Source organism: Mesitornis unicolor, unplaced genomic scaffold (genome assembly GCF_000695765.1).
Source record: "Mesitornis unicolor isolate BGI_N332 unplaced genomic scaffold, ASM69576v1 scaffold10797, whole genome shotgun sequence".
Classification (NCBI taxonomy): domain Eukaryota; kingdom Metazoa; phylum Chordata; class Aves; order Mesitornithiformes; family Mesitornithidae; genus Mesitornis; species Mesitornis unicolor.
Genome location: NW_010194350.1, coordinates 1 through 13734, shown reverse-complemented (window position 1 = coordinate 13734; position 13734 = coordinate 1). Strand labels below are relative to the sequence as shown.

At 41.6% G+C, this 13734-nt stretch overlaps 2 protein-coding genes across 2 annotated transcripts; one reads left to right on the top strand and one right to left on the bottom strand.

Annotated features, from left to right (window-relative positions):
- Nucleotides 1–893: 893 nt before the first annotated feature.
- CINP (cyclin-dependent kinase 2 interacting protein) lies at nt 894–7297 on the top strand (the record flags this gene model as incomplete). Its single annotated transcript, XM_010187768.1, has 5 exons — nt 894–1062; nt 2458–2584; nt 3811–3940; nt 5382–5646; nt 7208–7297. Coding segments are annotated over 4 exons (629 nt in total), but the record flags the coding sequence as incomplete, so codon positions are not given.
- Nucleotides 7298–8644: 1347 nt separating this feature from the next.
- LOC104543213 (zinc finger protein 839-like) lies at nt 8645–13191 on the bottom strand (the record flags this gene model as incomplete). Its single annotated transcript, XM_010187767.1, has 4 exons — nt 8645–9940; nt 11140–11275; nt 12189–12329; nt 13085–13191. Coding segments are annotated over 4 exons (1301 nt in total), but the record flags the coding sequence as incomplete, so codon positions are not given.
- Nucleotides 13192–13734: the final 543 nt, after the last annotated feature.

Below are 13734 nucleotides of genomic sequence, written 5' to 3'. Positions count from 1 at the left end.
GACAGAGCCCAGTGCAGAGCCACTGAGATGATGGGAACTGGAGCATCTCCCACACGAGGAGAGGCTGAGAGAGCTGGGGCTGTTCAGCCTGGAGGAGACTGAGGGGATCTCATCAATGCTCATCAGTATCTCAAGGGTGGGGGTCAGGAGGGTGGGACCAGACTCTGCTGGGTTGTACCCAATGACAGGACAAGGGGTGGTGGTCACAAACTGGAACATGTCAGGTGCAACCTAAGGACAAACTTTGTCAGTGTGAGGGTGCCAAAGCCCTGGCCCAGGCTGCCCAGAGAGGTTGTGGAGTCTCCTTGTCTGGAGACACCCAAAGCCCTGGCCGCGTTCCTGTGTGACTGCTCTGGTGACCCTGCTCTGGCAGGGGTTCCACTGGGGGAGCTCCAGAGGACCCTTCCCACCCCACCACGCTGTGACTCTGTGGTCAGTGAGAAAGGACCCACCATTGTCAGTCAGACCCAGCTTTCTCCTAAACACTTCAAGCTCACATGTAGACATGAATTAATTCAGATGTTCTCGGTATGAGTATTGCATGCATACATTAATCATTGCTATGATTTCTTATCATCATACGCTGCATTAGCTTTTGGCTGTCATACATTGACAGAAGACTGCGAGATTGGCCGGTACTGCAAAACCACTGCTGTCCAAGTTACAACATCACATCTCAAAACACACTTGCATTTTTTAATAACAGAATTTTCTTGTAACAAGGCTGATAGCTGAGAAATTAGATTTCATGACTGAAGACAATTAATGTAAATTCCATTTTACTTAATATTCAACCATAAAGCAAGGAAATAATTCACACAAACAGCTGCCTAACAGCACACTGATTTATCTCTGTATGCTTTAAATGGCTTAAATTTCTTCTTCTCGTATAGCAAAAAGTCCTGCTGAGGGTACCCCAAGAAGACCTGTTTTATCTGTCAGTGCAAGAAAACTTAAAGATAATGCAGCAGACTGGCATAATTTAATGATGAAATGGGAGAGGCTGAATGATAACGGGTTTACTACGGCAAACAAAATAGTCAACATGAAGATCAGCGAGCAGTAAGTATGCTAATAACACGTACAAGTAAAGACAGCACACAGATTGCCTTCACTGAGAAATTAATCTGTTTTCTTCACTAGAAAGTTCTTTTTGGAGATAGGGGGAAAAACTTCTCAGAGTGGACAAGGCAGCTCTTAGATCAAACTCAGCACTTGCACTTTTTGGTTACAAAACTATTTACATTCAGGTAATAAATGTCTCTTTTGCTTTCCCTATTAAACTGTCTTTATCTCAACCCCTAAGTTTTCTCACTTTTACTCTTCTTATTCTCTTTCCCATCCCACTGGGGAGTTAGAGCAAGGGGCTGTGTGGCTTAGTTGCCAGCTGGGGTTAAAGCACAACAAATGGGAAATGTTTATTAGACATAGTTAAGTATAGTGGATGTTTAAAATACTTATATCATATACAAAGTTACAATCTAATCCTATAGATCTCAGCCCATGTAAGTTCCCTTACTCTCTTGCATATTTACTCTGAGGCCAGTATTAACGACTTTCACTGAGGTAAAATTTCAGTAGGTTTTAATGAATCAGTGATTTACGTAGACAAAATATTATGACAGTGATGATTTACAAAAAACCAAACCCTAAAAAACCCCACCACTTTGGCAGAGCTGTTGCCTTCATGCTGTAAAGAAAAACCTATAACTAACAGGTTAGTTTTGAGGAGAAACTTCTCCAGAGTCCTGACCGTAGACAAAATATTATGACAGTGATGATTTACAAAAAACCAAACCCTAAAAAACCCCACCACTTTGGCAGAGCTGTTGCCTTCATGCTGTAAAGAAAAACCTATAACTAACAGGGTTTTGAGGAGAAACTTCTCCATAGTCCTGACAGCTGAGCAGGGTTTGTCTGACAGGGCTCTGACAGGTACAAGCTGAGGAATATTTTGCTGTAATGGTGTCAGGTGTTGATTTGGCTCGCTAGCAGCTCCCTCTTCCTTGAGTTTACAGCTTCAGCGGTAAAGCCAGCAAGACAGGACAGGTGTCTGCACATGATAGATGTCTGCTCTGGGGTCACAGGTAACTGTTGTAGCTTAAATTATGCAGATTGTCACCTGGAGCAGCTGAAGCCTGAGCACACCTTGTCAGTTATGAGAGATTAACCTCCAACACAGAGGCAAGGGAAAATGGGAAGAGGTGTTATCTTAACACCTAAAATTGATTTTTCTAGCACATGCTCCACAGTAGAGTAATTCCATGTTCCTCTGAAGATCGTGGTACCAGCCCCAGTTGCTCACATGACTGGCTATGTCTCTTACTGGTTTGATGTAGGAATTCTCAAGAACAGCCTGTGAGAGATTTTTTAGGAGCAGATCACATGGATTTTAAATAGCACAGCTCGAGTAAACCTGTGTACAGTTGTTTAGTGTGCCGTATGTTTTTATTTTAGATTTCAAGACAGCGAACTGGAGATAGCGTGTGATAACAGTGCCACAGAGTCTGAAAAGCCAGCTCCAAAATACAATGAAGAACTAGACAACTGCTGTGCAGAGTTACTTGAGACCTTAAAGCATATGGTAACGCTCATTTTTCAGTCTTAGTCAGTATAAATCAATTCCAAGTGTGTTCAAGTATGACATAAGTATTTGTTGTGAACAGATAATTGGGATTTTAAGTCATAGTTTTCTGGCTTCACACCTAATTGATCATAAATCCAGTGTGCACCATTTATTTGCCTGATTGGTAAATGTGAACGTTGGTTTTACATCTGCCTTCTGCTTATAATTTGACTCCTCCCTTTATAAAGTGATCTTCTGAAAATGAGTAGTACAAAAATGCTTACTAAAACTGCACCTGTTTTTTGTTTTCTCATCCCGAATATTCCCTCTGGTTAGGACAAAACAAACAACAAAGCCTAAAGCAGTGCGTTACCTGCCATCAGGTCCTTGTGTCTATCTTTGATCAGACATAATGCGGTTATATTTTTGGTTTCCCTACCTGCATTTTCTGTGCAGAACTCCTTCTCTAGAGAGTAAAGATAATTATTGTGTAACCCACCTTTTTTCTGGAGCCATTGCTAGGGATTAATGTCACCTGTCAGTCCGACAGGAAACAAAAAGAAGGTTTTTTGCCTTATACTGTAATTTAAAACTCTTATTATTAATAACTTACACAGCCTTCTGCCATAGCAGAGGCCCATTAAAAAGATGATAGTTTATATTTTTCTATAGGCAGGATACCAGTCCAGTATTATTAGTAAAGCACAAAGTCAGATGAACATGAAGGAGGTGGATGGAGTGACCTGGTTTTCGAAGCAAGCTGTTACATCAGTCGAGATATATTCTTAGGCATAGCTTCAGCTGCTTTTCTCACCTGCTGCTGATCTGTTGGAATCAAATTTAAGTCATCTTGTCATGAAAAAGCATGTGTTTATAGGGCTTGTACTGCACTTGTTCATAGGCAGCCTGATGTTTTTCCCCAGTTGCTATAGGAAAACCCCAGGAAGAGGTTAAAAATGAGTGCACTTTAATGTATTTCTACATGAGGAAAACAGAAGGATTATGCAAAATCTGAGTTAGTAAGTCATATCTGCAGTGTTTAGAATTTTAGGGTAACTCATACTAAATCTGTAATCATATTAAAGAATACCAGCTTGGATGCTTTTCTGGAGTTTAAAAAGGTGAGTTAGAAGTGCCAAGACTCAATATACTTCAGAAATAGTGTGGTTTAAAAAAATGTGGGCGATTATGGTAGCCAAATGTTCCCAAGATGTTGATTAACGTGACACGTTCATCGTTTTCAGAGAAAAATACAGCAGAAAATGGAAAAGCTTACTTCGACTACGAAAGCGATCTGTGACCTGGAAGCTTTCCACCGTGGAGCTGGGCATTGCACAGCACCCTTCTTTCATACATGGCCCACGCCGTACTTCTGTAAGTACAATATTGATTCTCTCAGCTAATTGCATTGTGCCGTTGATGTCATCTAATTTCGGACTGGAAAAGAAACCCTTTTATCTGGATGCCTTGCCTCAGAAAGGGTGTATCTGTCTGCTTTGTAACTGACTGATCAATAAACACATGAAAGCACCGCTTGGCTTGGGGTTACTGCTGATGAGTGCTCGTATGAATTGCCTGACGTGCAACAATTACAGCATAAAACTGAGCTTGTCAGCAGCTCACAGTGACCAAGCTGCAACAGCCGCATCCTGTGTAGGGAGAGGTGTATTTGCAACTTGGTAGTGCTAAGCCAGAGGCTTAACTGACTTGACATGTTGCTTGATGTTGAAATGAAATCCGTGGATGCAGAGAACAAGCTGTACCTCACTTAATTCTCAGGCAGGCAAAGGAAAATTCCTCTGATCTCTGTGTCAGTCAAGACAAGTACAGAAATGTTCTGTTACTCTCTACTGTTAGTATCGATCCTTTTAGCGTTCACTTGACGGCAAAAGGTACCACCTGCCAACGTGTATTACCGCAGTTTTAAAGCAGTTTGAATTCAAGAGAAGCCTCATTGCACGCAAACCAACTGTGGAGTGAAAATCAGACCTTTGTGAAGCCCTGCTTTTTATTTCACTACCAAAACTTAGTGGGAATGTAATGTATTCATTTCTTCCAGCTTAAAAGGGTGAGAATGACAAAGACAACGGCTGTCACAGCGGTTGTTGTGACTGAATCATTTAGTGATGCTCTCCATGAAAGACTAAATCTTCCTGAAGGCAGTGATAGTTCAGGCTAAGTCAGAAACACAGGATCTCTCATTAAAAATGACTTGTGTGGTTATTTCTCAGAAAGTCAAACAATTAAAGATTATTACATAAATATATCTTAAGCTCCCCTACCTGTATTACAAACATCACTAGTAAAAATATTGCTTTACACAATTCAGTTTTGGTCTGTTGAGGTTTTTTTTTACTGCTGCTTTTCACCATTGGTATCACGTATTGGTGAGCACGCATTGCTGAAGTTCCTGCCAGCATGACATCCTTTCGACAGGCTAAATTAACAGTGATTTCTAAAACGTGAAGGTTGTATTTCTAGATAGCATTACCAAATTTTAAAAATAAAATTTCGGTTATTTGGAAGAATAACTATAATCACTAATTTTACAGTGGGTCCTGAGAACCACTGCTTATTCTAGAATCAAAAGTGGGTTCATGTCAAAATCAGAAGAGCATAAAATATATCCAAAAGCTGAGGAAATTTAGTGTTTTATATTCTAGTGTACAAACATTAGTAATGCTGTAAAAACCCAGATGTCTAAATACGGGAATAGCTTATGTAAGGTGAGGGGTTTTTAATGAACAAACTACAAGTATAATTTAAATTTTAGAGAATTGCTGGTCAATGTGCTTGGTTTTTCAACCCATTCCAGATGAGGTTGCCCTGAAGCTCTCTGAAATGTACAAGAAGGAGCTGCAGCTCAAGCAAACGATCGTACAAGAAATTGCTCATTGTGCTGACAGGGATCTGATGATGGTTTATTTATCGTCGTGGTTGTACCAGCCTTACATCGACAACAGCAGCAAACTGCTCCTTGAAGCCATGCTGCTGGAAACAGGACACAGACAGTGCTAGAATTCCAGATGTTACGTGGCTTGCTTTCCAAAACTGAACTGGCAAATTGCAAGGCTTACCAAGTAAGTTGAATTTTTGTAAAAACTTATTAAAAATATTTTTCTCTATTTGTATTTATTATTTTACCTCAGCTGATGCTCCTCATTCTGCGTGGGGCAGTCTGGTTTTGGTTGCTTTATCCACTTTAAGTGCAACAGAGAGGCTCCAAGTAGGAGGCTGAGTCCCTATCATTGGAAAGAGGTAAGCACTGCTTGGTGGGCTGGGGCAGATTCAATCCACGTAGACACCTACAGCGAAGAACCTAACTGCTTTCCAAGTCTTGACAGTCCAAAATACCTTTTCTTTTCCATTCTTCTTATAAAAGAGAACTGTGTTTAAGAGAAATAGTTAATGCACAAGCTAAATGCTGAAGTGGAAGGACAGGGAACTGCTGGAGAGAGTCCAGCGCAGGGCTACAAAGATGATCAAGGGAGTGGAGCATCTCCCTGATCAAGAGCGGGTGAGGGAGCTGGGGCTCTTTAGTTTGCAGAAGAGGAGACTGAGGGGAGACCTCATTCATGTTTATAAATATTTAAAGGGTGAGTGTCACGAGGATGGAGCCAGGCTCTTCTCGGTGACAAACAATGATAGGACAAGGGGTAATGGGCACAAGCTGGAACACAGGAGGTTCCACTGAAATTGGAGAAGAAACTTCTTCTCAGTGAGGGTGACAGAGCACTGGACCAGGCTGCCCAGAGAGGTTGTGGAGTCTCCTTCTCTGCAGACATTCAAAACCTGCCTGGACGCCTTCCTGTGCAACCTCATCTGGGTGTTCCTGCTCCGGCAGGGGGATTGGACTGGGTGAGCTTTTGAGGTCCCTTCCAATCCCGAACGTTCTGTGATTCTGTGATTCTGTGTGAATTCACTATCCTTATTTGCTTTCCCTGCAGCACGCTGCTATGTCAGACCGGGGCAGCGTGGAGAAGCTGCTACACTTACCCAGCCTCTAATAACCATTAGCTGCTACGGCAAATTAGCACTTTTCAGAAGAGTACATTACAATGTGGGAACTACACAGCTGTGTCATCAGATTTTTAGTCAAATCCCTGATGCGTAGTGAATTTAGGCCTTCTGCTTACTTCACTATGATTAATAATCTAAATTCCTCCCACTTACTGCCTGCCTGTATGACCCGCTCACACGAAAACTGTTTAGATCTAATATTTAGAAATAAGGTTTGCTGCAGTAACGGGACAGACAGACATGAATTGGAGAAGTTTTCTTGATACGTTGCTCTGTTCAAAAAGGTTGTTTCTGACAGCTTAATAACGTTCAAATATCCCATGTCTAAAAAGAAATTCAGCTGTAGCTCAAGGAGAATTCAGTCAGCTATGAATAGCTTTGCTGGGTTTTATTATTTTTCTGTGCAAGTGTTCCACCTAATTTAACAGCTTTAATTTATCCAAGTAAGGCCAGGCCCTTGTCACTATGGAAACACCTTCATACTTGACAAAATATTTTCCGAGGAGGAAAGGTTGGCTCACTTCTAGAATTGTTAAGATGAGAGGAGGTGTATTGTATTTCCCAGCATGTGCAGATCAATAGGGAAGGCAGAACTGAAGCAGATTTTCATTTTCTGCACAGGTGGAAAGTGTAGTTTGTTGTTTCTTGGAGAAAATAAGCTCTTCAGGAAGGAGGCTTCACATTCACAGAGCCCCTTGCTCATCGACTGTTACCAGACATGGGACGATTACCACAAAAATCATTGCAGAGATGTTTTGCCATTATAGCTCTAAGCAGTTGATTGTTGTATTTGAAGCCTTCAGATGTAGCTATTATAGACACTTGGTACAAAAGAGTGGAATAAAGAACTGCTCTCTGCAATCAAAGACTTGGAAAGACCAGCAGGACCTTGCTTTGTGTGGTATCTTCACTCATAAAGTAGGCCTGTATCCTCTGACCATTACCACCTCCTAAAAAAAGAGGAAAAAAAACCCCAAAAACTACACCATAAACAACTATCAGAAAGGAGCTCAATACATACAATGACATCTTTCACATCCACACATAAAATGCAGTGTTTTAGGTGATCAAATTTATCTTCTACTTCAGCAACCAAGGAAAAAAACCAGCAAAAAGCAAACAAACCAACCCCAAACCAACTGTTTGTTAAAGAAATGCAGTAGATCAGATTGTTTCATCTCTAAACTGCCCTCTCTTGTTTAGATTCAATTTTAGCCTAAGCTCTTCCTCAGTAACAAGACTGAAAAAAATCAATATTCATACCTCATTTAAGAACAGTTCTGCCCCACTATCTCAGTACCCTCATGCGTTTAGCAGTGAGGCAACACATTTTGGAAGGTATGGCACTGAGTTTCAGTGCTGTCTACAATTATTCACAAACAAAATAAAGATACAGGTCATTTAAAGCTGTTCTTTTTCACTTGCTAAGCTTCTGGATAAGAAGCTGCTAGGAAAAGCATGACAAAAATACAAGACAGCAGTAGGTAGGTAATTAAGTTTTGGGCCTGCATAGAGAAACAGGGCTTACAGTCAAGGATGTCTTTTTATTATGATTTAAGAATACAGGGCAGCATGGAGTTACTTTGACCAGGAAGGTCAAAGCTTAGAACTGATAAAGGATGCATCATCTGAAAGGAAAAAAAGTGTAATAGAGGTATAACAAAAATAGAGCATCATAGACTACAGTAAAAAAAAAAAAAGAATCTAGAAAATTCTCATGAAGGAAAATCAGATCACTGCTTCCACACCTTCCCATTTCTAAAGGTGCAGCTGAGCCTTAGACAAGCACTTAAACGCATTTCTAGCAGTTCAGTAAAATCAGATCTAGTTTGAGGCTATTTTTGTCTCTAACTCAGTGCTTATTTAAGTCAGGAGCAGCGAGGCTGTCACATTGTTCCTGGAATGCACAAGTGGGGGTTATATTTAAAAGTGCCCTTTTTTCCAGGCAGATTTATGCACATCAAGTCGAGATGCTACTGAATATTCACGCTAGCTTTACAAAAGTGCAGTAACAAAGTGTTTTGCGATCTCCATGGCACAGAAAACGCACACTTTTAATACAGTTTTTATTTTACCCATACACAGCTTGCCAGTACACAGCACATCACTGCTGAACAGCAGTACAACTTACTGCCTCTTGAGATGGCTAGAGAGAAAAGGAATTATGTCACAAAAGGGAATAGTGCAACAGTTTTAGGGTTGACAGATTTCCACCTTCCACCCGCCCCCAACATAGAAAGCAAACAGATCGCTGTTAAGTCTAGAATTTTTGGTTGCAACGCTGCTAGATTTATAGAAACATAAGTTATAAAAAGTACAGGGCATAGAAACAGTTTACAAATAAGTTAAATCTCAATTATTTCAGTATTCACATTAGAAAAATATACATTTTATAGAGTCGGTCTTCTCCAGAAGAAAGCATAGACAGTTTTCTAATTTATGGCTCCAATTCACTTTGCGAGAGCAAAATGTCTCCACTTTGGCCGTCCGCTTCCATTGCCAGCAGCGCTTCCACGGTTTCCAGCGGTATCCCCTCGGGTGTGCGAATGTGCATGGTGGTACCGTTGGAATCGGTGACAATGACGATGCCTTCTGCCTGAGACAAAACAGCCGTGTCTGGGTGAGACAGGATAAGCCCGTCCGAAGTCTGAATAAAAATATGTTCGTGTCCCTGAGACAAAAAATCATGGCTCTCATCAGTAATCTCAAAGGCTACGCTTCCATCTACAGTGACTGTATTCTCCAGCTCATGTTGTTCTTCCGTCCCACAGGAAAATTCATGTATGTTTTTAAAGGAGTTTGCATGGTTGACATGAGCTGACAGGGCGGATTCCTGGCCTGGGCTGTGGTGCGGCGCAGTCTGAGCGCTGTGTGGGTAGTTTATTGGCACGACGTTTGCTGAAAAAACCTTTTCGAGTTCCTGCACCTCATCAGCCGTAACAGCGTTATGAAGCTGTCCAGACTGTCCTTTCACTGCAAAATTATGGTTTTCTTCTTGCAGCTTCTGGTATTTCTGACTGTGGCCATTGTCTTCACTCAGTAAGGTGGTGCTCTGTGTGTTCTCGCTCACAAAGTGCGCTTGGACTAACTCGGGTGAGGCATCTGCTTCAGCGGGCAGCACAACTTCAGTGTGCAGCAGAGACGCCTCACCTGCCATCCCTGGTCCCTGCACATTCACAGGTTGGGAATATTCTGTCCTCATTTTCACAGTCTGGGAGAAAGTACCTGAATTGTCAGCGTTGATTCCAACTCCTGAATTATCTTCCTCTGCTGTTGGTAGCGTGCTTCCAGTTGCACAGCAAGCGATGTGCCTGTCCTCCGAAAGCAGCATTTCTCCATTTAATGGATTAAAACCTGAAAAGGTGAAAGAAATATCATTTTGTTGGGCAATCCAAAATTGCACGGCCAAAATATTGTTTTCCAGCAATAGTTTTGGAGGAGAAGTTACACTACTTCCCCCCAAAGCAGCAAACCTGAAGCACCTTACAAAAGTTTCACAGCAATTCCCAATGAGAAAGCCAGCATAAAAATACCTAAGGGATTTCTGAGTGCTGAATTACTATTTCCATACCAAGGGACCTTACATTAGAAGCAGCATTTTTCTGTGGATAATCAAGCTCATCCTGGACTCAGGCACGTCATCAAGTTACTGCATCCCTAATTAGCTGTGCTAATGGTCCCAGGAGCACTTTTGTCCCGTGACAGAATAGGTAAAAACCACTACAAGTTTAGTGAGTTTTGGCAGTTATCTGACCTGGACCAAAAGCCAGGTCACAAACCCAGTGGGTGGCTGCACAATAACTACTAAGCTGCAGTAGCACGAGCTGTCAGTTTTTATTATTATTATTAAAGATCAAAAGGAACAAATGGTTGGTTCTGTTTTTGTTGTTAGGAAAGATAAATCACAGCACAACAAAGGAGCCTAACGCTGCAGAAGGGACCATTTTTAACTTTTTATACTGGCAAAAGCCCTACCAGCAGGTGCAAGGGAAACAAATTTTTTAAAAAACTCAAAAAGACAAAGAGGGGCTAAAAAGAAATGCAACCACTCAAAAACCAGGGTGCAAAATGGTGCTGCAAGTCAAATCTTCAGGCCTGCATCTCCTTGTGGGTACCAGCCAGCCTGCACCAGCTCTCCCCCACCCAGGATCCACAAAGCTCTGGTGTTTCTGCTGTTGCAGAGAGGAAGGACACGCACACTCCTTCCTCTTCCTCTGTTCCCCCACTGCTGACACAGAGGTTGTGGCTCTAGGGGAAGGGGTGGACAGGAAGCATTCAGGAAGCACACAGCAGGGGACTGGACAATTCTCAGTACTGCAGTAACAACGATAACTGGATTACTGTTTACTCAGAATTGAGCTGCTGCTGTGGTCTGCACCATCCATAACTCCCCATACCTCCCCATGAGGCCCTGCCAGTTAAACAGCTGCTTTTGAAGGGCCTGTGAAGCCAGTTAAGAAATGAAACCTTCAGACAAAAAAACTTGCTTGAAAAACAAAGAGATTTGTTCATCTCCACCAACAGAGCAGAACTGAAAGATCTGAAGAGGTTACCATCTTTTTCAAACAGTGCACATGAATTGACACTCTTTTCTTTCACTTCTTGGCTGCTGTAAGCGTTATTCACATCATCCATTACGTCCTCTAACTTGGTCCTTTTGGCTGATGGCAGCAGTTCCTCCCCTGAGCTCTGTCAATACAAGACAGAATTAACTGTCACAGCTGGCAGGACTGGAAAAGATCCCAGAGTGTGGGCACGTCATGCAGTGAACTGATATCCCCTTGAAAACAGGATTTTACACTGAACGTCTTCCTAAAAGGTAAGGATTCAAACACAGCCCTCACTTCAGCAAAATACCACTGATGACTTTTGATATTTGGTGGAAACAATCTGCCTTTGCTGCAACATCAAAGCTCCTCTCTGATCCTTTGTGATCAGCTGTGTGGCAGGAAGCCTGCTGTAAGCTGTGAGAGCTGCGAGCAGCCTGCCCTGCATTGCTTGGGTAATGAAGACAAACTGATCAGCTCTTAAATTTAACCCCAGGCAGAACATCAAAAAGCACCAGTTTTACTTACCCACAACCAGAAACAACTCTGGATTAAATACAAGTAGAACAGTGAAGGGGACAGACCATAGCGATGTGACTTTCCAGAAGAGGAAAGCAGATTAAATCTGCTCAACTGACTTCTTAGGAAGCAAGGAACTGTTTTCATGTGCCTCTACCAGTCAGCAGAGCCACCTTCTCCAACGTCTGAGCCTGCTCGAGGTTTGCCCATCCACTCCAACACAAGTTACTAGAAATTGGGGATCCTTCTCACTGTGGGATCCCCATTTAGTAGCACTTCAACAAAATTCTTTCTTCCCTTCACGAGATACTTGTAAGGCTTCGAGACTCAGTCCTGAATGCTGAATGCCTTCCCAAACAACATTTTTAGTGTGCTAGTTCATATGCTCTGCTATCACATCACAGCAGAGTACTTCTTTACAAGTCAGATACTCCTAGTATGATAATAATAACCAACAGTATAATCTTGTAAGAAATAATTCTGTTGCTTTAGTTTGCCTTAGTATCATTTTTCATTTTCACAAGGGTATTCCATACCTCAGGTAACCGTTTCTGTCCCAGTGTCTCCACAGGCACTTGCTCACTAACCATTTTCGTTAGACATTGTGAACAAGAGTCTGCACCTCGCGTCTTCCCTTCTCCACTGAGTATTCCTGCAATTCCCAGTGATTCAGCAACCTTCAAAAACAGTTATAGGGGAAAAAAAAAATTTAAAGTTAGCCTCTCTGAAGACATAAATGCTGAAACACTGATTTATTTTCTTAAAACTGCCCTAGAACTACCCGGGGTTTAGCCTGACAATCACTCATCCCAGCTCAATGAAGTATCAGACTCCCATGGTTTCTACCTGCCTCCATATTAACAGAACACGACCTTCACTTGAAGGTGAATATTAACAGGCAAACTCAGAATTAGGAGTACAGTGGTTATATATAGAACCCAGAGACAGTTACTAAGAGCAGAGTTGAATAAAGAACACTGCTGAGGCTCTCCATGATTTAAAAAACCATTTAAGTCTTCCTGTTTAAGAGTATCTCTTGGCAGTTAAGGATTTCCCCTGCCCTGCCTTTCCATTCTTGTGCTTCATCCTCATGTAGGTGTGCTACTGTAAACTCAGGCTGAGTTCCTCGGTTTGGGTTTTGGTTTGGCTTTTTGTGGGGTTTTTTGTTTGTTTTTAAAAGCGCATTAATTCTCTAGCACTGAAGAGAAGGAGAGTCCACTTTGGGACTGCCAGCATCAACAGCATCCCTTTATGTGGTGTAACTTAATTTCTCTAAAGGGAAACACCAGTGTTCATTACAAGATATCTAGAAAGGTTTTTAGCACGTACAGTGAACACCATTTATTCTGAAAAAAAAATATTAACCATTGCTAACAGTCCATACAGGACTTCATTTTTCAAACCAGGATTATTACAGGAACCAAAATCTTACCTCCACCAGCCCTACTCTGAGTTTTCCACTGTGCTCCCCTCTCACAGCAGCACCACTTTCAGTGCTGATGGACCTTAAGGTTTTAGAGATGTTGGTGGAGGTAGTACCTAAAAGTGTTTTTGCCAATGGAAACAGCCAAGGGAAAACCAAAAATGTTATATTCAAAGAGCTGGTTTATTTTAAGCAAGGGGAGCATAAACTGATAAGGATCCATGAACAGATCCACGTTAACACCACCAAACCACCACCAGGAAACCAAACCTACGTTGTCCTTCTAGATACAGCTGCCTAAACAGCTCTGAAGAGTCACTGAAGTAACAGTTTGCAGTTTTATTAAATTATTCACTACCTTTCCTATTCGTTAGTACTACTGAGAACTGCACAGATGCGTTCTCTTTGTCCTAATTTTGCAATGAAACTGCTTAACCCTTTAAATAAAGGCAAAATATTTAAAATCCAGCCCCCTCTTTCCTAACCAAACATCAAGATGTACTTTTATTAGAAGTTCATGCTAAACACACCTTGCAATAACGTGCAGCTTCATACCACCCTAGGTATGCCAGGTATCAGCACTGCTAGAATGATTTTTATATATACATAAATTATTATAGATTATTACTACATAGAATTATTATATATATATAAAAATT